The sequence below is a fragment of the Nothobranchius furzeri genome, chromosome 8 (genome assembly GCF_043380555.1).
Source record: "Nothobranchius furzeri strain GRZ-AD chromosome 8, NfurGRZ-RIMD1, whole genome shotgun sequence".
NCBI lineage: Eukaryota > Metazoa > Chordata > Actinopteri > Cyprinodontiformes > Nothobranchiidae > Nothobranchius > Nothobranchius furzeri.
Window position 1 is genome coordinate 58,422,293 of NC_091748.1, and position 26,051 is coordinate 58,448,343.

The following is a 26,051-nucleotide window of genomic DNA, read 5'->3' on the forward strand; positions in this document are numbered from 1 at the left end:
GACCCCAGCCAGACTAAACAATGAGCTTACATCAATAGATGACACATATGGAGGTCACGCCCCCTCCTCAGCCCCGATAATGGCTCCATACAGCTTTTCTTTTACCTAACACCAAACATTATGATGAGCAGAAATGTTATTCTTATTAGGGAAAAGAACTTCAGCTTTATGCAAATAGGTTTGGAGTTTTTAAGATGCATTAATGGTTTACTACTGAAAAGTTAATATTGATAGTTATTTCTTGCTCAACATGGACTCCCTGTACAACCTGATACTTAAAGAGACAATGTGTAGTTTTTATCATTAGTCTCTGGAATATACATCGAAATAGTGTTAAAATTAATAAAAAGATGCCCAGTTGTTGAAAAATATTGGCTGCTTCATAACATATAACCATACAAATCAGGTCTAAACTACATGGGGGCGGGTCTAAGTCTCTGGGCGACGCTGTATTGTCATTTTGCTGGAGGATGAATGATCTGACGAAGTATACGTTCAAAAATTGTGCTCCATCTTTCCCTCACTCATGAACAAGACTTGAGATACTTTAACTCCTCCACTTGGGGCAGGACCTCATCCCTGACCCGGAGACAGACCCGGAGACGGCATTCTACCCTTTTCCGACTCAAGACCAGGGTCTCGGATTTAGAGGAGCTGATTCTCATCCCAGCTGCTTCACATGCTTCTGCTGTAAACTGCTCCAGCGAAAGCTGGAGATCATGTTCTGATGAAGCCAACGGACCACATCATCTGAAAAAAGCAGACACCCGATCCTCAGGCCACCAAAACGGATCCCGTCAACACCTTGACTGAGCCATGCCTATGAGCTGCCTCTGGAGTCCCACAGGCCAACAGACCTGATAGGACTCTTTCTTCAGCTTGACAGCATCCCTAACCCAGTGCTTTCCCAGAAAATTTTCCGGCCATGTCACGTGGGATGGGTGGGGGGTGTTTCGTTGCTCACGGACCATTTTTCTGCCGTTTAATGTGTTTGCGTGTGTTGGGGTGGAATCTCATAGGCGTGACACTGGAATTTCAGCGCAGCGCCTACGCAGGGGGAACGCTGCTAACCGCTGGTGTCCACCATCAGGTTTGGAGGTTGCCACCATGACAGGCATCGACAACCCTGTGACCATAGCTCTGGCTGACTGCCAAAACAATGAAGGCATAGAACAGGGCCCATTAGGACTCAATGTCCCCCGCCTCCCCCAGCACGGTTTGAAAGTTCTGTCAGAGATGGGAATTAAAGCTCCTTCTGACAGGAGACTCTGCCAGACATTCCCAGCAGACCCTCGCAATACGTTTGGGCCTGCCAGGTCCTCACCCACCATCAGAGCCAGCTCACCACCAGGCAGTGGTCAGTTGACAGCTCCGCCCCTCCCCTCACCCGAGTGTCCAAGACATGTGGCTGCAGATCAGACGAAACGACAACAAAGTCGATCATCGAGCTGCGGCCTACGGTATCCTGGTGCCAGGAGCACATATGGACACCTTTATGTCTGAACAAGGTGTTCATTATGGACAATCCATGACTGACAAAGAAGTCCAATAACAAAACACCACTCAATTCAGATCAGGGGGGCCATTCCTCCCAACCACACCTCTCCAGGTCTCACTGTGGTTGACCACGTGAGCGTTAAAGTCCCCCTGCTGAATGACGGAGTCACCGGAAGGAACGCTCTTCAGCACCTCCTCCAAGGTCTCCAAAAAGGATGGGTAGTCTGAACTGTAGTTTGGTGCATAAGCACAGACCACAGTCAGGACCCGTCCCCCCACACGTAGGCGGATGTAGGCTACCCTCTTGGTAACTGGGGTAAACCCCAACGTACAGACATCAAGATGGGGGGCAACTAGTATGCCCACCCCTGCTCGGCGCCTCTTAGTGGGGGCAACTCCAGAGTGGTAGAAAGTCCAACCCCTCTCAAGGAAACTGGTTCCGGAGCCAGAGCCATGCGTTGAGGTGAGTCCGACTATATCTAGTCAGAACCTCTCAACCTCACACACCCCCTTCATCAGCTTTTTTACACAGTTTTTAAAGTATTTTGAATCAACTTTTTAAAAAACGTTCTCAAGCACTTACAAATATTTTTTTACTTGAATGCTTCTTCACTCCCTTTTGCCCAATGTTGTATCTGATAATGATGACATACGTGTGTGTTGCTGCATGTGCTTGAACACAGGAGGAAGGACCTACAGGTCAGAGAACGAATCTAAAACAGTTCCTTCTCCAATAATGGTCAGGTGGACTGAAAATGGCTAAAGCAGCAGTCGGTTTTGTAAGATCTTTATAAAAGCTTGGAGTATTACCGGATCAGCCCCAGTCCGGCTCCTTGGAAGCAAGGGTTGATTCAACACTTTTGCATGGCTTCTTTCATCAGTGCTGCCTGGTTGCTCATATGTTCAAGGCATGCCAGAGTAATATGGGAACTCATCTCTATGACTCACATAACTCTTCTCAGACTTCAATTTTTTTTACAAATTGTGCTCTTTAGTCTCTGAATTTCACTTTTTGTGTTCCCCTTTTTTCTGTTTCCACTCACACGCTTTCACACACATGCACACACTCAAGGCACTGAATCACCAGAGAGCCTCGAGCAATGTCTCTCTGGCAGCAGTACAAAGCACACATGACCATGAATCCAAATGTAAGGATTCCAGGCTCCACGTCAGGATGTTGGCCACAAATCCCTTTCTTTCTGATGCAGGTTTTTACTTTTTTAGAGTTTGACAGCACCTAAAACTGTTTCAATCAATGGCAATTGCACCATTTAGATTATTAGAAACATGTTTTTATGTAGCATTGTTGTGCGTGCGTGCAGCTGCTCTGAGACACTTTTTGAAAGCGTAGCTGGAAGCTCAGAATACTTGGACCCAGATCAGGGACTGACACTGATGTGAATATAAACCTACTGTGTGTGCGCGTGAGTTTGTGCATGTGTGTGTGTGATCAGAAGTATTCATGCTTTTTACAAGAACTGACCCACTTAATACTGGTAAAAGTGACTCATAGATTTCTGGGAAAAACATACATTTAAAAAGTCATTTCCTGTTTCAATAAGAGCTGGAGTCAGTCTTCATGGACGTGGTCTTAGACATCACAGCCGCGTTTCTGCACACTGAAATAAGACTGAACAGTTTTTGCTTGTTCTCAGAAATGCCTTTCTTTTTTTCCCTCCCTCTTCCCAGATGTGGATGAGTGCCAGGCGGTTCCAGGTCTGTGTGCCGGAGGAAACTGCATCAACACAGTTGGATCCTACGAATGCAAATGCCCCGCTGGCCACCGTCAGAGTGAAACCAGCCACAAATGTGAAGGTGAATCACTGGAATAGAAATCTGTGACAATGTTGTTATACGTAGGGTGGAAATATATGACGGTGACAGTAAAATTTAATCACTGTGGTCTGTAAAGTCACCACCTCATCTGACCATGCTGACAATCCATGTCTCGGACTGTGGTTTTTACTTGGTCGATCTCAGATTGAACCACTGCCATGTTGTTTTTAACTTCTGCCTTCAACGCCTGTAGCTCGTTTTTAAGGAAGTCGAAGTCGTCAGCCAGTGCGTTCTTCATTTCTGATTTTACCACCGTTGAAATGTCAGTTTTCAGCTAGAGCAGAATCTCCAACTTCAGGGACTTAGCGTCCATCTCTGATTTAACGTTAGCTGACCGTAGCTGTGGTGGAGATGCTCTTGCCCCGGTGCTGGTAGCAGTGTGGCTCCCAGCGGTGTTAGGCCTCGTGTTCGCTGCTCCAGTGTATTGAAATTTACGCAGATTCGTTGCCATTCACTCAAATGTAGAATTTCTCTAAGCTCTGGAAATGTTTTCAGAGCAGATTAGTCAATTGTTAAATATATTGTGCACATATTAATTTAAAATAAAGAAATAAAGAAAGAAGTTCGACGGGAGCGCAACTAAACACGTCTCACTCCATCGCCAGCTCAACAGCGCCCCCTATAGGGCACAATTTAAACTCCTTTTTTTGTTTATCAGTTTTTCAGGGCAGTGGCCCTCCATACCTTGGGAATCTGTTAGAAAGACATGTACCCTCTAAGTCATAGCGCTCTGCAGATCAGTTCCTGCTAATTGTTCTTTGCTCCAGGTCCAGGAAATGTGGGGATAGGGCATTTTCTGTTTTAGCACCGTCCATCTGGAACAAGTGACCTCTGAACATTAAGCTGTCTCCATCCATCTTTGGCTGCTTTTAAGAGTCGCCTGAAGACTTGTTTTTATTGTCTGGCTTTCACCTAGTCCTAGTGACTGGTTTGAACTGATCTTAATAGTTGTTTTTTATTTTAGTTTGCTACTATCAATTTTTTTCTTTTTGATCTTAGTCCTATTGGTGTTTTGTTTTGTAGCAACTTCACCAAATGGCAGAAACTCCTCCAGGCTTTAGTTATTTACAGAGATAAAAAAAATTAATGTTGTAAGTCAGTGGTAAAGTCGCATTGCTGTTTTCCAATTTGAGGTGAGATGTCCAATTATCAGGAAACAAATCTTAAGCTCAGCTGTAATGCTGCTAGTTCCTGGAAATAGTGCGCCGGTATATTTGCCCCCCCACCCCCCCCCCCACCCCCCCACCCCCCAGTCATAAAAGACATGAAAGCACTGAATAAGTGTCTTTTAGCGTCTGATGAGTTCACAATTATTACTGGCCTACTCAGCAATGCATGTTATAACAACAAACCAAACAACATGCATAAACCCCGTCAGATCTTCATGAGCGTTCCCTCTCTGGTGACTGTAGGGTTTTTGGGATCGGTCTGAAAATGTTCACAGGCGCTTAAAGTTTAAGTGTAAGTTTAAACACACACTTATGGAAATGTGTTGGCTCTCATCGGAGCGGATTTGCATTAAAGCTTGTTGATTGGCTGGAATTTAAACAATGCACAAGCTAAACAGCCTGATGGTTAACCAGTCAGGGGTTGTGTCTGTTGGACCGAAGCCGATGTGTTCTCAGTCTTCTGGGAGGATTACAAAAAAAATTTCTAAACCTCTTCATCCAGATGAAATTTATTCCACTGAACGAGACAAGGCCTGCACTGTCTCACAGTGCATGAATTATTATCCAATTTTGACTTTTATTAGCTTGTAGCAGAGGTGTTTGTATGTGCTGGAAACCAGTGTTTCCACATTTAGATTCATTGGAGGCAATTAACATGACGAACCAATAGTTGATTTATGACCGAGTGAATAAAGGAGGAAATCGGGAGGATGACTTCTATAAATTCACTAAAATCTAAGTCTCTGATGTGGCTTTGGGGGGAATGCCACCTCTGGTGAGAAGAGAGTGAACGTTTCCAGAGATGCTGAGCTCTGCTCACAGGGATTTGGATGTGGATGCTGTCCGTGCCTTCCTGCTGATATAACACAGCAGAGAGATCTGAATCAAAGCTGCACACACCAAGGACACTCAAATCCAAGAAGCCAAGGGTCTAAATGTTAAGCAACTTCTTTTTCTCCCATCTAGTCTCTGAATCCTCTGAGTAATCCCAACCAGTTTAGACTGATGAGTTTGTGATGAGAAGCGTAACAGCCTAATAGCTAACACATCTCCTCTTTTTTATACTCTGCTTCCATTGAAACCAAAGTGTTTTGCAATCTTTGTAATGTCGTTTTTAGCAGTAGTTCTCCAGACCTTCTTTTGTACTTTTGCGTGGTTTTAAGGATTAGAGATATCTAATCTGCTTGTGATTGCCTGCAAGAGGAGATGGCGCATTTTTCTGAAAGGACTAACTCGAGTCAATATACATTTCTGGTCAAGACTTGAAGTTTTACAGAACAAAGTCTGCAACATCATGGACCCAACTGGCCTAAAAATCTATACTAACCACAGTGGTAGCAAAAGATTTTGCTCTGCACGTCGGTCGAGCCACGCTCCATTGTAGGTCTACTATTGGACTAAACAGTTTTGTGTACAATCACAGCATTGTTTGTGTGTAGAGGGACAATGGGTGGGCTTTGGCAGCAGAGCTGCAATGAAAAAAAAACTACAAAGATGGCGTAGACTCAGTAACATTTGTTTGGAATGGCTTTGGCTTCAACTTTGGATGATTTAGACTTGGGCTTTTTTTTTTGAGACGTGAGCTGATAGATCTACTAAAGTCATTTATTTAAAAAGCATATTTGTTTCTTCTTTTTACTACTACTGATGGTATATGGGGGACTTCTGTTGTGGTGAATACGTCACGTTGTTCAATGTTCTGATTGGTCCCAGCACTGTCCAATTACGTTTGGAGACACTTTGAAAGTTAACTGTAGAATACGCCCCATGACTGAGCTCAGACTGTATATTTACATATCTAGGACGGCTTTCAGGACTTAGACCTAATAGTTCTCCAGGACAGATCTTCACTATGTGCGTCCAAGTCTGAACTGAATGTCCAGCCAACAAAGGGCTCAAAGACGACTGAATATTGGCCTAGCCCTTTTTTTTTCACTTACTTAACTCTTGCTAAAGAACTGTGGGTTACGCTTAAATGTCAGATTTACAGTGAGGGAAGACAAAACACCTCCAGGAACAACATTTGGAGGCCACTTCTTTCTGCTCTGATGGAAGTTGATCTTGAACAAATAAAGAAGCAGACAGACTCCCTGGATGGAGGGCTCATGGCTGTAATGGAAAATAAGGACTGGTTAATTTAACACATTTGGTTCTGAAGCCATTTGGGCTGCTCTCTTGTTACATTATTGTTAAATTAAACAAACGAATTGTATCATTTATTTGACTGATAACATGCCACATTTATGTGATTCTCAAAATAGCGTTTAACTGTTTGGCAGCGGAGTTTCTGGATTGGATTTATCAAACCCAATAATCATAAAGGATTAAAATACTTCCTAATATGATTAACAATTCAAAGTAATGTGATTGTGGGTTTTCACAGTTACTAGATCTTTCTCCCTTTTTTCAGAAAACATGTTTTTGTCTGAAGAGTGTAGTGATTCAATGTGCCGTTTGTTCACTTTTACCGGTGTAGGATATGAGGGGTGGGGTGAAGTGTTCTGAAAGGTTGTAGAAACAAAAGCTCTGTTGTGTGATACTTTGTAGGTCAAGGATCTGCAGGAAACGCGTGTTTAGTAAAATCTCACAAACAGTCAGACCAGGTCCTTTGGGAAGAGCTTTCACTGAAAAGCCAGTTTACTGTAGCTAACACACAAACAACCTCACAGAGAGCTGTACCGGTGGAATTATTGAGGTTTTGGAGCGGGTGCCATTAAGTGCGGTTAAAATGTCATTGGTGCTTTAGACGCAACAAAGCTCTTGGTTTTATGGGCCAGACTGTACTTAATCTTGTAGCTTTTTTTTGCCTCCATCCATTTTCTTCCATAAACCAGCTGCTAGTAATGAACAAAAACACGACTTTCTCATTACACAGACCTCCCTGCAGTGCTGAAACCTACAGATTCACACAACACAAACGCTCCGTTACTGACAGCTTCATGCGGCTGCATTAGTTCAGCTTCATTGTAAAATGAAATAGTGGAAAAAAGCATAGTTTTTTACATTCTGATGACACACTCGTTTTGAAACACATGGCAGCTTTAATGCGTTCGTTGTGGACATTTATACAGGTGACACACGTTTCCGTTTGCACACACAGGCGTGTTTAGGGCAACGTCTGGCGTGCTGACGCTGCTGACACTTTTATTTGGCTGTGTTTTTTTAGCCAGACTCAGGCCTTCTGCCACTGACACACGTCAGCACGGCTTCCTGAGCTGGGTGTTGCTACATATTAAGACGCCGACACAAAGAACACACAGATTGAAGTTATGTGCACTCCACTGAGATACATTTCAAATGTTTCACTTTTAGCTCACCTGTCTAGCGGTTTGTTTGGATGAGGTAAAATCTTGGATGGCTTTTAACTTTTTAAATTTTAATGGGAAAAAGACAGGTACCTCCAGCAGGCCCACTCCTATGGACTTAGGCCCCCTGGCACTGCACAGAAAGCCAACAGCCAACAAAATAAAATACAGGCCATTTAACAGCGACCAACTTGGGTTCTAAAATGGATAGTGATTTTAGGTTGGACAGTCAGATCAGTGCTGTTGTCAAATCCAGTGCAAAGGTAAAGCACATTTTAACTAGAGAGGATTTAAAACTTGTCATGGATTTTATCAATATGTTTATCAATAACCCATTTCCTATGGTCGGAGAGAAAAGGGAGACAATGAACAAGTCAAACGGTTATAACTGTGGCAGATGCACGAGGCAAAATGCACCAAACATCCGGTCACAGAGTTTATTTATAGAGAGGGAGAGATTGTGTGAGTGTGTGTGTGTGGGAAGTCAAGAATGTGTGTGTGTGTGTGTGTGTGTGTGTGTGTGTGTGTGTGTGTGTGTGTGTGTGTGTGTGTGAGTGGCTTGTGTGGGTGTGTCTGAATGAGTGAGCATGCAGAGAGGCATAGAGCAATACATTTACATTCAGTTGATTGAGTCCATGATCAAGAATTAATAAACATACGTTTTTCCATAACAAAACTGTAATCCATGCTTTTATTACAACTCGTCTGGATTACTGTAATGCTTTGTATTTTGGTATGAGCCAGTCCTCACTGTCTCCACTTCAGCGGGTGCAAAATGCTGCTGCTCGACTTTTAACTGGTACAGGGAGGAGTGAACACATCACTCCTGTTTTATCTTCACTGCACTGGCTGCCTGTCCATTCAGGGTTCATTTTAAACTTCTTTTAATTGTTTTTAAGTCTTTAAACGGTCTTGCCCTGCCCTACCTCTCTGAGCTATTGCACATTCTCTCCTCCTCTCGGTCGCTCAGGTCATCTGACCAGTTGCTCCTGGATGTTCCAAGGACACAGCGCAAGCTCAGAGGGGATAGGGCCTTCACTGTTGCTGCTCCCAGACTATGGAGCTCTTTGCCGACACATCTTAGAAAGGCTTCCTCACTGTAAACTTTTAAATCATCTTTAAAGACCCACCTTTTTAGCTTGGCTTTCGACGCCGTGTGAAGTTTAGGATTTCTATTTGATTTTAGTGTTTTATTTTAGTGTGCTTTTAACTTTCATACTGCATTCTATTTTATTCTGTTTTATGCTTTTATGTTTTATGTTCAGCACTTTGGTCAGTGAGGGCTGTTTTTAAAGTGCTTTATAAATAATGTTGGCTTGGCTGTAACACCTCTGCAGAAACAGAGTAATACTGCGAAGGCTTTGACACTTATTGTAAAACCACAGAAAAATATAACTTTTATGAAGTCGACTACACTGACAGGGAGCCTCAAACATCTGAAATGTCACTCACACACACACACACGCACACACACACACACAGAGATCAGTTATGCATCTTCTGATCTAAATAAATGATATGTATTTAATCTACCCAACCCTTTCATGTTTTAGTTAGCCATTTTGTAAAAATCCATTAAATTATGACCTCCAGTCTGGTGGGGAGTCTTTACTTTTGTCTCAAGTGAATGAACAAAGATAATCTGTAAATGTTCTCGAGAACTGGATTCTGGGATAATACCAATAAATGCTTTTGGTTATTAGGCTGGTATCAGATTAACTTGAGGGGCAGGGGGGTGTTTGAGGCTCTGTGGCAACCTCCGAACCCTTGTTGTGTTCTTTGCAGTGTTTGCAGGACCCACATCTGTTCCAACAGGAGATAGTGGGTGGGTGGAGAATAGTAGAAGGCTGCAAGGAAATAATCTTTAGCGAGTGTAAAAAACAATATTTTTTCATTCAATCGTCAAAAGAAAAACCTGTAGATTTGTTGGTTTATTTAAAAGTTTTGTGATGACTTCCTACTGTTGGATGTCACTGCCAAACACAGACACATCAAACACGTGCAAGCCAGCACACGTAGTGATCTGAGGTGTTTATGATGTGACTGTGTTTCAGATATCGATGAATGCAGCACCATTCCTGGTGCGTGCGATGGCGGAGAGTGCACCAACACCGCCGGTAGTTATGTCTGCACCTGTCCACGAGGCTACATCTCTACCACCGATGGATCCAGATGTGTGGGTGAGTCATCCAGAAACTCCAACATCGTTTGCACCTTTCACTCTTAAGAGTGCATTTCTTCAGCAAGCTGAGCGCTTCACATCTGGCTGGTAATTTGCCTTCATCCCTGCTTCCTGTGAGTAAGGTTCTGATGAGTGAAGCCAGCCTGCAGACCTGTGGTCACCATGTGCAAACACACTTGCACGCACTGTTTGGCCTCGACAACATTAATCTACACCAATGTTTGGTGCTCGTCTGACTCACACACATCACATAATTCACTGTCATGTCCACGGAAACTGTACCAGGTGCTCATGTATTCCTGCCACGCTCCCCCATCATTGCAGCTACAGTGAAAAAGAGCCAGGCGTGGTTTTATTTCACCGTACTCTAAGAAATGGACAAATCAAGATTGGCCTCTTTTACCTTTTCAGATTTATGGGAGAAAGACAGACTCGTCTCAGCACTCAGACTGCTGTAATCAAAGAGAGATGTTTGTTTTGTTCTCAAATCTAATATTCCATTACGTTTCCTAGTGGTGGAATATCGGATTTCCTTGTATTCATGGAAAACAACAGATTTGTTTAGGAAAATGTGACCCAGTATTTGGGTAGAATTTATCAAAGACACTCAGATCATGAATACCAACATTTGACACGAGAGGTGATCTCACTGGTGGCTTATGAGCTTGTCAGACGTAAACTGATCGTTCTGAGGAAACAAACACATGGTGTTGCACAGCAAAAAGCAAGAAACATAATAGAAAACATAAACGCTTCAATGACTGAGTGTCTGGTTTAAAAGCAGTCACTCAGTAAACATTCTTTTCTCAGAGATTTCCACACATTTTTGGATGCCAGCTGATGGGATATATTGACTTGGGGCTTTGAAAGGCGTTTTGGGCCAATTCGAAGTGTGTTTAGATGTATTCATTATAAATAATTCCTATCTTAGCATTTTAGACTACCTGGATTGCCGTTTTTTGGAGAAACAGAGTTTACAACCAACAAGACTGATGAGCTAACGGTTAGTATGAGCCAGACAGACATCTAACTTGTAAAATGTTTCATGTGAAACATTTTCTTATCAAACAGTTTCACTGAGTTAAATGACCACAATGCTAAATTAATATAAGTCTAGTCTAGTGTTAATCAGTTCTCAAACCTTTTCAGAGCTTTTTCAGTTTTATTTTTTAACCCCCGACAGATGTTTTTTAAGGTGCGGTTCACTGAAAAAACATTTTTTAGTGATCATTTCTGATACAGTCGTTAACATACAGATCTTCATGCAGGTTGAACATGAAAATAGTCTCCTACACCTATCTCCTGCATTAGCTTCTGATAGGAAATAGACGGTGAAACGCTGGGATTTGACAAGCCTGGCAGATCCACGTCAAGCGGTTGCTTGAACTCACCCATCTGGTCTCGCGACGGGGAAGGCTGTTGTTGTTTTATCGTCCAGAATCAGCAGAAAATGTCTCGGCTAACAGAAGCTAACCACAATCCAAACTCAACCACACCGCAGAAGCTCCTCCAGACTTGTGTTATTTGTGTAGATTGTAGGGGGGTAAATATTGTTGCTTTTAGGCCTAATATATTACCTTTACTTATGACCAATAAGCTGTGTTATTCTATATAAATACAGAATTTCAACCTGCTTGGTCTTTGGATGTTTAATCAGAAGATTCTAGGATTCTTTGCTTTTTCAGGGATCAAACCCACTTTGTCTCAATTCAGACAGAGTCAGGTTTATAAAGGCAAGAAATGTATTTTCTAAACAAATAAAAATATGACAAGTTAACTAAGACGACTGAGATGGATGCATCTAAGTGGATGGGATGTGATGTATGGTGATTGAATGGTGTGTGTTTATCAGAACCTTGTATCTAGAAGAACTGAGTTCTGGGTGTGGAAAAGAATTTGGTTTGCATTAAACTATGAAGTTGGTTCTCATTAAAACGGCATCAGACGCAACCATGTTGTGTTCTACGTACCCCTGAGGAGACTCCCTTTCGGATCCGAGATGTTGGGGGGGGGGGGGGGGGGGGGGGGGGGGGGCTGACTCCAAGGTACCGACGTCCGTAGAAAAGACCGCAGTACGACCAGGTCAGTCCAGAGTCGTCTCCCTGATCACAACAGATAGATGAAATTCTTTGCGTCTAGAACAGCTGTTTCTGAATAGCTGAAGGGACCGTTTTGCTGTGTCACTGCAGGCAGCTTTTAGCTCGTCGAAAGCTTGTCAAGAGATGCGGTGGCTAGAGAGTGTTCCTACGATGGCCAGTCAGAGTTAGCTCAACTAACAGGATGCTGAATCTCACAGAATGCTGGAATGATCAATCACTCCCCAGTGATTCTGTTTTAATATTCTCATATTATGATTTACTTGGCCAATCGGGACGTGCCATGTTAGGGGCGTTAACAACAAACCCTCAGAACATCACGCCTTCTTTCAGATACAGGATGCTCTGATTTGTGGCTAAGAAAATATCTATGTGCAGTGATGTTATTTAACTTTAATTTATCTCTAAAGAACATTGTGTCTGAGTGTAGAAAATGATTCACTTGTTAAACCAAACATTACTGATCATCATAATAACATTCATTTCAACTTCATTAATTCAAGCACAGATTAATCAGCCTTATTAATTTAAGCACCGATTAATCAAAACATTATTAATATTCATCAACCATTATTGTTCATTCAATCATATGATTATTTACTATTATAACGGTTCAGTCCTTTATTCTGTGCAGGACAGTCTAGATGAGCAGACAGGCTTGGCAGAGAAGAGCCTTGAGAAGGGAACATGATGTTGACAATCTGAGTGTAAACACGCAGTGTCGAATCTTTTCCTGCAGCCTGGAAGATTAAGAGACGCACAGAGGCAGATTCATGACTGTAGATGCCCGGTGGCATGTAGGCCAATCTGTAGGTGAAAACTGACCATTCCTGGACGTTACAAGATGTTGCAGAGCAGTCAGTGATAGAGCCAAGTTGCTGTTATCCAATCCAAGGCAAGATATCCAAATATCAGGAAATAGGACTCCAAATCCTGCTCTCCTCTGATGTGGCAGACTTGTTCGTACTGAAGCAGGTGTTTCTGTTTTTTTTCCCCAGCGTACGACTTGCAAGGCATTCATTCCTGCCAGAGAACACTGCAAATATGTTGATTAAATGAGTTTTCCTCACCTTGAAGATGTTATTCTTTTTTGTCACATTCCCTTGTAAAGTCCTTTTATTTGATGAGTTGTTTTAGTTGCTCGTTAAGTGTTCACAAAGGATCTTTCTCCCAGATTAAAATGCTTGTTCCCTCAAGGTGTTATAATTGTCTTTAAATTGACACAATAGGACAAAAGAACACATTGTGAAATGAGTTTTTGTTCTTCTGCCTTTTATCCTTCTTTTCCATGAGGTGATCAACCTTGGTCAGTTTTTTTCTGTTTGTCTCATCCAGTCACCACAGATATTATGCTGCGTGTTGGCACAGTTTTTAGCACTGTTGCCTCGCAGCAAAAAGGTTGCAGGTTTGAAACTCAACTGCAGCCTTTCTGCTTGGAGTTGCATGTCCTCTCCATGCATGCGTAGGTTTCCTCCGGTTCCCCCCACAGATCACAACATGTCCTATATGTTAAAAATTGTATGTTGCTTTGGATAAAAGCGTCTGCCAAATAAATAAACATAAACATTCCCTCAGCTAACATTTTATGAACTTACAGAGGAAACAGCGATTATTTACGTCAGACCAGTGAATATTTTCAGCTCATCTAATTTTTAATCCCAATTTAACAACTTTCTTCTTGTGTCTGTGTTCATACTCTCACACCCTCTAACCTCTAGTTCTTCAAACTTTTCTTAAATAGCTTTTGTTCGAGCAGATGCACCAATACAGAAACAATCCGCGCTCCACCTCGGTGTTTCAGCTCTAGAAAGCTAAACTAGGTGTGGCGTAATCTGTTTTAAATTGGCATCCTAACCAGCATTCTGAGGTCAGACTAACATTCAAGCCTGGATTTAAAAAATAGGGTAGAAATAAACCTGATTACATTTTCAATGTTCTTGAACATAAAGAGAACAACACAATGGGTTTCTTGACAGTTTGTTCTGGTTTTGAGGCTTTACTGTGCCCTGTGGTTTGTGGGAAGCACTGCTCTGTGATGTGTGTGTGTGTGCGTGCGCGCGCGTGCATGTGTGTGTGTGTGTGTGTGTATGTAAACTGAAAGTACTCAGAGCCTACGTGAAGAAAAAGACCTGTCTAGTCAGTCAGTCTGCATAAGCACCTAACCAAACGAAGGCTCGTGTAGCAGCCTAACTCTAGCGAGCAAACTGCATCTGGATCTAATTTAAGTCTTCGTCATCTTCATCAGCAAATCCTTCCCAGTCACCCCCTCCCATTCCCTCCACCCCACCGCGCCTCTAGCTTCGTCATTCCTTTGGGCCGTGTTGCGGTTTGTGTACATGCTGGTGGATAAGCACCGGTCCATATATGCCGGAGCGCTGCTCTGCAGACGTAGCATAGCCCCTTGTGTTCGATCTAATTAGCAGGAATCGCCCCACATGGAACTGATTAATTCCAGACTTCTGGCTCATTAGAGGCCTAATCGACTCCCTCCACCCTATTTTCTCCCCCTTTCTGCAAAACGTTTCTTCTGCATATGCTGCTCACTTTCTAAAACGGTCCCCACAGGTTGCTGCTCAATTCTTTGTTCTCTTTCTAAGGGTTTTTTTTTTTTTAGTTCAATTCCAGAATTCATTTTGATCTTGAGGACTGTACTGAACATGACCCCTTTTTGGGGGGCCCTTCAGATGCCAATGTGTTGGAGAGGCCTTGGGCAACCCCCTTTCCCCCTGCTGGGAACCCATAAAGAGGTTTCCTTCTCGAGCACCATGAAAAAGTGCAGATCACTCATCTGACTAGCCTTCAAGATTCTTGAATTTCTCACCCATGTTAATGGCACTCCATTAGCAGAAATGTGATGCAGCATTCATAAATATGCACCTATCAGTGTAATTTGTTTTAATGCTAGGACGTGTAAACACCAACAGATGTATGATGCTGACTGTATTTTACATTCTGATGTTTGATGCTGCTGTCTGGTCATAAAAGTCCTCTCACTTTAATGTGACACTAAATATTTATCTCTAACATAAATAGAAAGAAGTAAAATATCTCTGTTAGTTTTGAGTGTTAACTCGTGTCACTGTTTTACTGATACGTCTCTTTCTTCTGCTCTCAGATCAGCGTGTGGGCACCTGTTTCTCTGAAATTGCTAACGGCCGCTGTGCTGCACAGCTGAACCGCCAGTACACCAAGATGCAATGCTGCTGTGAGACGGGTCGCTGCTGGGCGTTGGGTCAGATCCCGGAGATGTGTCCTGTCAGAGGTTCTGGTGAGCATGCGCGAGTAGACACTGACTCCCCACAAATGGAAGGCATCAAGTAAGAGTTTGCTGCTCTGGAGAAAGACCATCAACTCAAGCTGGAGAGCATGGAGTCATGATCAAAGTCCAAAAAAGATGGAAAAGATTCAATTACCCATCATCTCTTCATTTAGGCTGTTATTCCAAAGTATTCTTGTGCGTGAGTTTGTGTTATTCATCGCTGATCAGTTACAGAGCTGCTTCTTCCACCACTAAACTAAGATGTGATATCAAATACAGGCCATTTACCATGTGTGCCAGTGATTGTTACAAACTAAATGGGGAACATGCTTATCATTTTTTAGTTTCAGACCATCATTCGCATGCTGAATGTGGACACTGAAGCAGATCAGACCTTGTTTTTATTTTGTTTTCCTCTTTTCCCAAACCAGTCAAAGGAAAAGGCCAGCAAACATAGTTTTAAACATACTAAATATGACTTTTTTGTTTGTGTTTTTCTCTCCATAAGATGAGTACAGGCATCTGTGTATTGTTGGAGTTCCACAAGGCCTCCCTCACAGCTTCCCCAGTAGTTACTTCCCCAGCAATGGCAACATTGGATTCCAGCTCCCCCCAGGTGTACCTAATGGGAACGGTAATGGTAGAACTGGTGGCAATGGAGGGGAGGGCATCGGAGAGAATGGTGGGGCCTTCAGAGGCAATGGAGGGACCTTTGGAGGAAACGGAGGGACGTTCGGTGGAAATGGTGGGACCTTTGGAGGAAATGGTGGGACTTTTGGGAGCAATGGGGGGACTTTTGGAGGCAATGGAGGAGGACTCACCATAGGTGAGACACTCATTTTAACACTTTTAATTCTCTACTTTATTGTACTTTAATTGATGTTTTTGAATCTGTTGTGTGTCCTAAGGGGCTGTTTCTCAGAATGAAACCATTGATTTTTGCAAACACTTCACCCACCTGTGTTTGAACGGCCGCTGTATTCCATTACATGGAAGCTACCGCTGTGAGTGCAACATGGGCTACAAGCAGGACGTTCGTGGGGAGTGTATCGGTGAGAATTAACACACACACATTCAGTTTACTGGATTAACAGTGACTGACAGCATCACGGTGCATTTCACAGACCACACTGCCCTCTTATGTTAGTTTAAGGAATTTAATACAAGCAGGAAGAATTTGCTTGAATTTGCTGATTCTTCTTCTTCCTATTCTCCATCGTTTAGATGTAGATGAGTGTGTGAGTAACCCGTGTATCAACGGAGACTGTGTCAACACCCCTGGATCTTACCACTGCAAGTGTCATGAGGGATACCAGGGAACCCCCACCAAACAAGCCTGCATCGGTCCGTCTGACCGTTCTTTAGACTTCTGATGTAAATTGTTTTCTTTAAACTCATGACTTGGACTAACACAACCTGTTTTACATCTCTTCAGATATTGACGAGTGTATTGTGAACGGAGTGATGTGTCGCAACGGCCGCTGTGTCAACACGGAGGGCAGCTTTCAGTGTATCTGTAACGCTGGCTTTGAGCTCACTCCAGATGGAAAGAACTGCATTGGTGAGCAGCAGAAACTATAAAGGAGTCTGACCTTGAGATAAACCTTTATCTTTATAAAAATGTTAAAACTTGTTTTTCAGATCACGATGAGTGTGCCACTACTAACATGTGTCTCAACGGCATGTGTATCAACGAGGACGGCAGCTTTAAGTGCATTTGCAAACCTGGCTTTGCGTTAGCTCCTAACGGACGTTACTGCACTGGTACGACTCAGGGAACTGGGTTTGCTCTAAATGAATCTGTTTTGTGTATTTATCAGTCTGTCAAATGAATGAATGAATTAATGTGAACATCTTATCTCATCAACAGACATCGATGAGTGTCAGACCCCTGGTATCTGTATGAATGGGCGCTGCATCAACTCAGAGGGCTCGTTCCGCTGTGAGTGCCCGCCAGGCCTGGCTGTTGATGTGGACGGGCGAGTGTGTGTGGACACACACATGAGAACCACCTGCTACGGTGCCATAAAAATGGGGACGTGCTCTCGTCCTTTCCCGGGGGCTGTGACCAAGTCTGAGTGCTGCTGTGCGAATCCTGAACATGGTTTTGGGGAGCCCTGCCAACCCTGCCCATCCAGAAACTCTGGTAGTTTTTACGTATGACTAAGTGCGTCCTTTAGGTCAAAACCAAAGTTAAAAGACATGTTCAACTAATTCAAAGTGTCTTTCAGCTGAGTTTCAGGCTGTTTGCAGCAGTGGAATTGGAATCACAACTGATGGAAGAGGTGTGTTTCACTTACACACAAAGTGATCATTTATCTGAACATCTTCTGAATATCATCTGATGTGTTCTAGACATCAACGAGTGTGCCTTGGACCCAGACATTTGCCAGAATGGTATTTGCGAGAACCTCAGAGGAAGCTACCGCTGTATCTGCAACATCGGTTACGAGTCAGACACAAGTGGCAAGAACTGCGTTGGTGAGTCCAATTTTGTTCACAACGTTTTTCTAGTTGTCACCTTCATCCAACATCCTGTAAATTAGGTCTTTGGAACAATTCTGGAAGGCAAAACCTCAACCTTGGCCACAATCAAAAGAAATAGCTTCTAGCTATGGCTTTTTAATTTCACTTGTAAACATTTTTACTTGTTGTCCTTTTTATTAAGTTGCAGGATACATGATTTAATAATTTAGAATATCTAAAGGGAAGCTTGCTGAATTTGGTTTAGCAGGTTGCTTATATGTTGCTTATAACAACATTTTGGGTATCAACAGAAATGTGTTGTCAATGTTGTAGTTCTGATTACGATGACGGGATCAAGTTTTAGAATGTGGGAACCCATTTGACATTTTTTAAAGAAACATTTTATCTAGGGGTGGGAATTAAATGCATTAATTGCTATTACTTAATTAGAAAAATAAATGCAGTAAAAACATTTATGCTTAAACCCGAGCGCCCCATATATGGGTCATAAAAAGTCTAGCGTCCCAAATTCAGCCCCATATATCGAATGTGATCAAGCTGCACTTTTACAGGAACTACAGAGCCTGAGCTGCAAGTCCACGTAAACCCTTTTTAGATGCTGCAAACACAACAAAATCTAAAATTAAATAAATCATCATGACAAATCGCTCTTCATTTAGAAAAGAAAATGACATATTTTTTACTGCTGTGTATTCTGCAGCAGAACTTCCACTGAACTCTACACTACACCTTTATATATATTAGTAGTGCTCTGCTGCCACCTAGTGTTAAGTTCAGTACACAACATTTACAATGTTCCATGTCCATTGACACTTCATCAATAACAAATAATATTAACTAATATTTACACATCCCAATAAATACCACAATGGTTACTTTTATAATGAGACCAAAGTAAATAAACAGACCTTGTGGTTACAGAAATGTGTCATCTGTGCCTCAGTGACGTTTTTAATAAAAAAAAAATAGCTTGGAGGCAAATTGTCTTGAATGATTAAAATGCGATTATTAAGAATCATTTCTAAGCCTCTCATTAATTAGATTAATTATTTTTAATTGAGTCCCACTCCTTATTTTTTCCCTTTATTCCCAGCCACATACTTCCAGCAGCTGCTCTTTTGGATTGTGTTTCTATTTCATGATTTTCCCCCAGATGTTTCCAGTAGGTGATTTGGACTGCAGGCAGATTCCGAACCTGGAAAAGGACACAAACAGAATCTGGTTTTAATACACTGCAGCCTGAAGGCCTGATGATATTGTGTCTCAGGATGATGAAACCTCTTGACTTTTATTAATTACATAATTGTTGGCATTAAATTCTAAATGGGCGTACATTTCTCCTTTTTACTTCTTCTGATTTTGGTTCTGCTTGACTTTTCTGAGGTGACTAACGATGATGATCAGCAGTGTATCTTCTGTTTTAGACATCAACGAGTGTTTGGTGAACCGGCTGCTCTGTGACAACGGTCTGTGCAGAAACACTCCCGGCTCCTATACATGTTCCTGTCCTAAAGGGTTTGTCTTCAAACCTGACTCGGAGACATGTGAAGGTGAGCAGTCAGTCACATTCATTTCTGTGATGGCAACTCGTTTATTTTTTAACTATTACAGATACGTTTTTACATAGATATCACACGCACCTCAACTTTCTCAAATTGTAAAATCATTTTCTTGAGCCAGTAGTATGTGCTAAAATGACCTTTTACAATGTCACTAAAATGTCACTCCCCACCACCCTTTATGGCCAGAATACCGCATTTGCAACATGAGTGCCATTCCGGCACCTGTTACACACAAAACATTGAGCTGACATACCTGACAATGCAGTCTGGCTCCAGCACGTTTCCTACATGTTTTAGATCATGAACACAGCTGATTTGTTTAATTTAGTGATGAGTCATTCCTGTAGACACCATATGCTGGGAGACATTTCAGCTGTTAGACTAAGGTGTTAAAAAGACGATTGCACAGTGAGGAGATCAGTTTTGCTTTCGGTTCTACTAAACAGACACAAGTCAAACCTGCCTAGTCTCCCTTTAAACTACCAAAAGTTAACGCAGATGTAAAGATGTCCCATTATGCCATCGTCATGGTCATGTGTCTGTCATGTGTCAGCATTGTTCTGTCCCTCTCGAGTTTCACCAAGTTCGTGCTCATGAGTGAGCTTCTGTTTTGTTTTTGATCATTCAGTGTGTTGTGAGATTAAGACTGGTTTGTGTGCCTTTGGACTTTTGGTGCATCCTCCTTTAAATAAAGGAATTATTTTCTTAAACCACTCCTGCCTCGAGTCGTTCTGGGGATTCTGCATCTTGGGTCCAAACCTCCTGCTCTCAACGTAACAGCCATGTGTGTGCACATGTTTCAGATATAAACGAATGCGAGTCCAGCCCATGCATCAACGGACTGTGTCGTAACGTAGCTGGTTCATTCAACTGTGAGTGCGCTCATGGCAGCAAACTGGACTCTACGAACACCATCTGCGTTGGTAAGTCATCCGTTTTTATACTTGATGCACATTAATGCAACGCCAAAAAGTCCGGGACAGAAAACAACCATAACAAGCTGCAAAAGTCTTTAATTTAAAATTGTTATAATCCAGATTTAATCTCCCCTTTTTTCCAAACAAATACTAATGCAGCTCAACGTTTAAGTAGCCACTCAAAGACATCATCGTCCTCAGATGATCTCACAGACGATTTATTAGATAAATTCTTCCCGGCACGGCCTTGATCCACAAAGAGGTTGTTTTACTTCACAGAAATTCACCCCAGATTTAAAACGACATGAGGAATGTGAGCCTCTCTGTGAAGTTAAAGAGCCATTTGTTTTAAAAGTTTGTTTCCGTGGGCAGAGTGGGAATCATTTTTGAAAAAGCTGCATCCCAACGCAGAATCCATAAAAATGTAATGGTATATTAGTTAGAAAATATGCATCCATGCTGCATGAAATGGTTCTGTTAGAGTCCAAATATTTCACTTATGTTTAATGCTGTATAAATTATGAAAATACATTTTTCCATATTTCAGTGGTTTTCAGGAACTTCATGACTCACCAGCTTTTTTATAAATGCAAACGTCTAGAGTTAAAGGTTTTTATAGTTTAGTATGTTTTCATATTTAATGTTGCTTTTAGTTTGTTAAACTTTCTGACAACTTACCAATGAGCAGATTTGTTTTGTTCATGTCTCCTGTTCCACTAATGTGTTTATTATCAAACTTTCTTTAATTACATGAACCAAATTAATTCATTTTGTTCTGTTGAGAACAATGAAATGTAAACATCTGCTTGTTTCCATGAAACGTTTTGAGTCACTGCCTGTGTTTGGTTCTGCAGATAGCATGAAGAGCACTTGCTGGCTCACTATCCAGGACAATCGCTGTGAGGTCAACATCAATGGAGCCACCCTGAAGTCGGAGTGCTGCTCAACACTGGGAGCAGCCTGGGGCAGTCCCTGTGAACCCTGCGAGATTGGTCAGTCCTCACACACACAAACAGCATTAATTGTGTGCTGGGTCAGGGACAGCCATGACATTCAGAAGGTTGGAGCGGTTAGCAAATGTTCAGCTATAGATTGTGCTGCACAAACAGACACAGCAGTGACAGAAGTGACAGAGAGAAAAAAAATGTCTTCTCAGAGTGAGCCGCAGGTCTTAATGAATGAAGAACAAAGTCACTTTTCAAAGTCAAAAAATTAACCTGTGCTGTTGATGTTCAGGTGTAAGTAAACTTCACATCTACAGTTTACAAAAAGTACATATACTTTGTGAACATCCAAACTGGTGTAAATAGCATCCAAAGGCAAAGACGCTAAGCATTTATTCAGATAGTGTCCTCTACCTCTTCAGATACTGCTTGTTCTCGAGGATTTGCTCGCATGAAGGGCCTCATCTGTGAAGGTAAGAATATTTTATCACACAATGGTGTCACCCACTAATCTATGTGATGTCATTTTGTTCCTGTTCTTTATTGTTACTCTATGATATTATATTAAAATATGCATCTGCCTGCAGACATCAACGAATGCGAGGTGTTCCCTGGAGTGTGTACGAACGGGCGGTGTGTGAACACACAGGGCTCATTCCGCTGCGAGTGTGCTGCAGGTTTGACGTTAGACAGCAGCGGTCGCACGTGTGTGGGTAAGAAGAGAATATTGCGTGTTAAACTCTTGTTTAAGAAGCCTAAATGTAAAAGTTCACATGTTCTTGACTAATTGTTAACAGACATGCGTAGTGAGCAGTGCTACAAGAAGTGGCACGAGGATGAGTGTGGTGAGCCTCTACCAGGGAGGTACCGTGTGGACATGTGCTGCTGCGCTGTGGGGGCGGCCTGGGGGGTCGACTGTGAGGAGTGTCCCAAAGAAGGATCGCCTGAGTTTAACACCATCTGTCCCAGAGGCAGAGGCTTCGCTAACAGGGGAGATATTCTGACTGGCAGGCCCTTCTACAAAGGTATTATCAGCTGTTTACTTATTTCATTTCATTTCATTTATTTATAAAGCCCCTTCTGCGACCAATGCAGATGCCCAAGGTGCCTAACACAACACAATAAAAACGTAAAACCATCAGAATAAGATATAACAATCGTAAAACCAACATAAAATCAATTAAAGAAGGAGAGTAAAAGCAAAAAATAAAATCCTGAAAAAGATTAAGAGGCCGGGGCATCGAAACTGGGTAAAATTTGCTAATCCTGGAATGCCTCGACACAAAAATGGGTCTTAAGGCGAGTCTTAAAAACCCCCAATGAGGGTGACTGGCGCGCCGCCAAAGGCAACTGGTTCCAAAGTGCAGGTGCTAACACTGAGAACGCACGGTTCCACCGTTACCTGCACTCAGTGCGTGGAACGATCAATAGCTCCCTGTCGGCCGAGCGAAGGGCCCGCGAGGGGGCATGCCTATGCAAAAGGTTGCCAAGATATGCTGGAGCAGTTACTTGTAAGGCCTTGTATGCCAGTACCAAGACCTTGCATTTTGCCCTGTATTGCACAGGCAGCCAATGAAGGGATGCCAACACAGGGGTGATATGTTCCCTGCGCCTAGTGCCTGTCGGGAACCTAGTGGGTGAGTTTTGTACTAACTGCAAGCGTGCCACCGCACCCTGACTAAGGCCGGCATACAGTGCATTGCAGTAGTCGAGCCTTGAAAGAACAAAAGCATGTGTGGCAGTCTCTAAATGTACTCTGGACAGCAGGGGCTTAATTCTGGCTAGTCGGCGTAAGTTAAAAAACATGATCATCCAACCTGGTTGATTTGCGCGTCGAATTTAAGGGCTGTGTCCAGTTGCACTCCCAAATTTCGGATGGTGGTCTTCATATTAGATGCTAAAAGGCCCAGATTCACAGTATCGCATGGGTGTGTAGACATGCCAGGCTAAGTACAATTACTTCAGTCTTAGCGTCATTCAGATGTAAAAAGTTTGTAGACATCCAGGAGCGCACATCCTCTAAGGCATCTACAAGCTTTGTTATTGACCCATCGACCCCCCGCTGAAGGGGGAGGTAGATCCGACAGTCGTCAGCATAAAAATGAAAACGCATGCCGAACCGCCGAAGAAGATTCCCCAACGGTAGTAAGTAGATGGCAAAAAGAAGCGGACCCAGTACAGACCCCTGTGGCACACCCCACTTGAATTCCGCCCAGGTCGAGGAGGTTTCACCTACACTGACAAAGAAACTCCTGTCGGATAAGCAGGAGTGTAGCCATTGTAGGGCTGCACCGGTAATTCCCGCCCAATGTTGTAGCCGATCCAAAAGTATGTCATGATCGACCGTGTCAAAGGCCGCAGACAAATCTAACGTCAAAAGAATGACAGCATCCCCCTCGTCACAAGCTAAAAAAAACATAATTAAGAACCATTAAAAGGGCAGCCTCTACTTATAGTTGACTTTTAATTACTATTTATATTAGAGCCGAACTGCATGTGTGTTTTCTTCCAGATGTGAACGAGTGTAAGGTGTTCCAGGGTCTGTGCACGCATGGAACCTGCAGAAATACCATCGGCAGTTTCAAGTGTCGGTGCAACAGCGGCTTCGCTCTCACAGCTGAAGAGAGAAACTGCACAGGTTGGAACGAGGGCAGTGGGAGTCAAGCGTTTCATCAGTTCAGGAAACACAGACTTAGCTGTTGTGTTCTTACTTCAGACATCGACGAGTGCCGTATCTCCCCTGACCTGTGTGGACATGGTGCATGCGTGAACACTCCCGGCAGCTTCGAGTGTGAGTGCTTCGAAGGCTACGAAAGTGGCTTCATGATGATGAAGAACTGCATGGGTACGTTTGAAGCACAACTCTGACATGTAGCTGAAATTCAGGAGCACTCATCCTACTACCTTCTCATCACGTTGTCCATCGTTTCTCTTGTCCTCCCCTGCAAACGGATGACAGACATTGATGAGTGTGAGAGGAATCCCCTGCTGTGTCATGGAGGAACCTGCCTCAACACAGATGGAAGTTTTGAGTGTGAATGTCCCACGGGATACGTCCTCAGCAACGACGCATCTGTCTGTGAAGGTGGAGCAAACAAGCTGCACACACACTGAATGGATGTTATTTATAAAGTGAAAGTAGGAGTTGTAGCAGTTCCGGGTTCAAAATGCATCTACTTGTTTTTCTCTTTTCAAGATTTGGAGGGAGAAAAACAAGATAATAAACATACATTAGTAAATGTCAAATTTCAAATAAGTAATGGAAGACTTTACTTCACAATGAGACTCTGAGTTAGAAAGACTCATTTCATGTGTTTTGGGAGCTGGCAACACGTATGTGTTGGTGTGAAAACGTAAGGCAGAAGACCATGATTTATATTCTTTCTGTTTTAGGTCTTTATCCAGCAAAGATCACCAAAATCCCATGAAAAAATTATTTGTTTTGCTCAATAAAAAATCCACATTTTCCTTGTCTGAAGTGGATAAAGCTGGACCGTACTTGTTTGTTTCCTCAGATATGAATGAATGTCAGCTGAGTGAGAACCTGTGCAAAAATGGACAGTGTGTCAACATGCCGGGGACGTACCAGTGCTCCTGTAACACCGGCTACCAGGCTACACCAGACAGACAGAGCTGCGTTGGTAAACAGACCAAAAATACATGACTTAACATGCAGGACAACAAAATGTTGCTGACTGACAGTCTGAGATCTGAAGCTAAGGCCATCTCTACCTGCAGATATCGACGAGTGCACCATCATGAACGGAGGCTGTGAGACTCACTGCACCAACTCAGACGGGAGCTATGAGTGTAGCTGCAGTGAGGGTTACGCTCTGATGCCGGACCTCAGGACCTGCTCTGGTAACAAGACTTCACCTTGTGTATGCTTTCCAAACCTCCACATAGTGCAGCGTAAATGTTTCCCTATTGTATTTCCGATAGACATTGATGAATGTGAGGAGACCCCAGGTATCTGCGATGGAGGCCAGTGCACCAACATTCCTGGTGAATATCGCTGTCTGTGCTTTGATGGATTCATGGCTTCCATGGACATGAGGACCTGTATCGGTGGGTGGTTGAACACTTATTTAAAATCTTTTCTTTCCTCTGTCTGACGCAGTAATTTATTCATACTAGACTTATATTTAGATACATACATTTTTCTGTCAGACCCTCTTTATGTCACTCTGACCTCCTCTGTGTCTGTCCATCCCTGTTTGCTCAGATGTGAACGAATGTGATTTGAACCCAAACATCTGTCTCCACGGTGACTGTGAGAACACTAAAGGCTCCTTCATCTGCCACTGTCAGCTGGGATACTTTGTCAAAAAAGGATCTACTGGCTGTACCGGTACACACGCACGCACGCACGCACGCACGCACACACACACACACACACACGCACGCACGCACGCACGCACGCACGCACACACACACACACACACACACACACACACATCAGAGGCTGTGCTGTCACTTAGAGATTTGGACCTCTGTGTCCAAGAGTCCAAACGGTTCATTCATGCATACAAAATCTTCAGTTTTCTATTTTAAATATTCATCACTGGGTCACATCCAGATATGAAGACCAAGCAGTGGTTTGTGGGGAAAAAAACAGAAACAACGTTTTTCTTTTTTGCAGAGAATAGTTGAAATAATAAAAATATTTTATGTAAAAACATCTGATTAAAGGTGTTTAATCAGCTTGTTAAAAATCATCAGTGCAATAATACGTTCCTTCACTTTAAAAGTAAAATCAGCTTTTGATTTCATCAATCTTCTACAGCATTGAACCTT

At 42.8% G+C, this 26,051-nt stretch overlaps 1 protein-coding gene across 1 annotated transcript in view; it reads left to right on the plus strand.

Annotated features, from left to right (window-relative positions):
• Positions 1–26,051, plus strand: part of fbn2b (fibrillin 2b) — an 86,546-nt gene that overhangs the window by 44,342 nt on the left and 16,153 nt on the right. The window contains exons 8-31 of the mRNA XM_015970542.3: positions 3,187–3,312; positions 9,862–9,987; positions 15,201–15,353; positions 15,853–16,170; positions 16,253–16,396; positions 16,569–16,688; positions 16,780–16,905; positions 16,986–17,108; positions 17,215–17,490; positions 17,576–17,629; positions 17,700–17,825; positions 19,256–19,381; positions 20,197–20,316; positions 21,165–21,302; positions 21,677–21,727; positions 21,842–21,967; positions 22,052–22,279; positions 23,767–23,892; positions 23,971–24,099; positions 24,214–24,339; positions 24,770–24,895; positions 24,993–25,115; positions 25,197–25,322; positions 25,480–25,605. Of these exons, the coding sequence (XP_015826028.3) occupies positions 3,187–3,312; positions 9,862–9,987; positions 15,201–15,353; positions 15,853–16,170; positions 16,253–16,396; positions 16,569–16,688; positions 16,780–16,905; positions 16,986–17,108; positions 17,215–17,490; positions 17,576–17,629; positions 17,700–17,825; positions 19,256–19,381; positions 20,197–20,316; positions 21,165–21,302; positions 21,677–21,727; positions 21,842–21,967; positions 22,052–22,279; positions 23,767–23,892; positions 23,971–24,099; positions 24,214–24,339; positions 24,770–24,895; positions 24,993–25,115; positions 25,197–25,322; positions 25,480–25,605 (3,363 nt within the window). The remainder of the gene's footprint in view (positions 1–3,186; positions 3,313–9,861; positions 9,988–15,200; positions 15,354–15,852; positions 16,171–16,252; positions 16,397–16,568; positions 16,689–16,779; positions 16,906–16,985; positions 17,109–17,214; positions 17,491–17,575; positions 17,630–17,699; positions 17,826–19,255; positions 19,382–20,196; positions 20,317–21,164; positions 21,303–21,676; positions 21,728–21,841; positions 21,968–22,051; positions 22,280–23,766; positions 23,893–23,970; positions 24,100–24,213; positions 24,340–24,769; positions 24,896–24,992; positions 25,116–25,196; positions 25,323–25,479; positions 25,606–26,051) is intronic.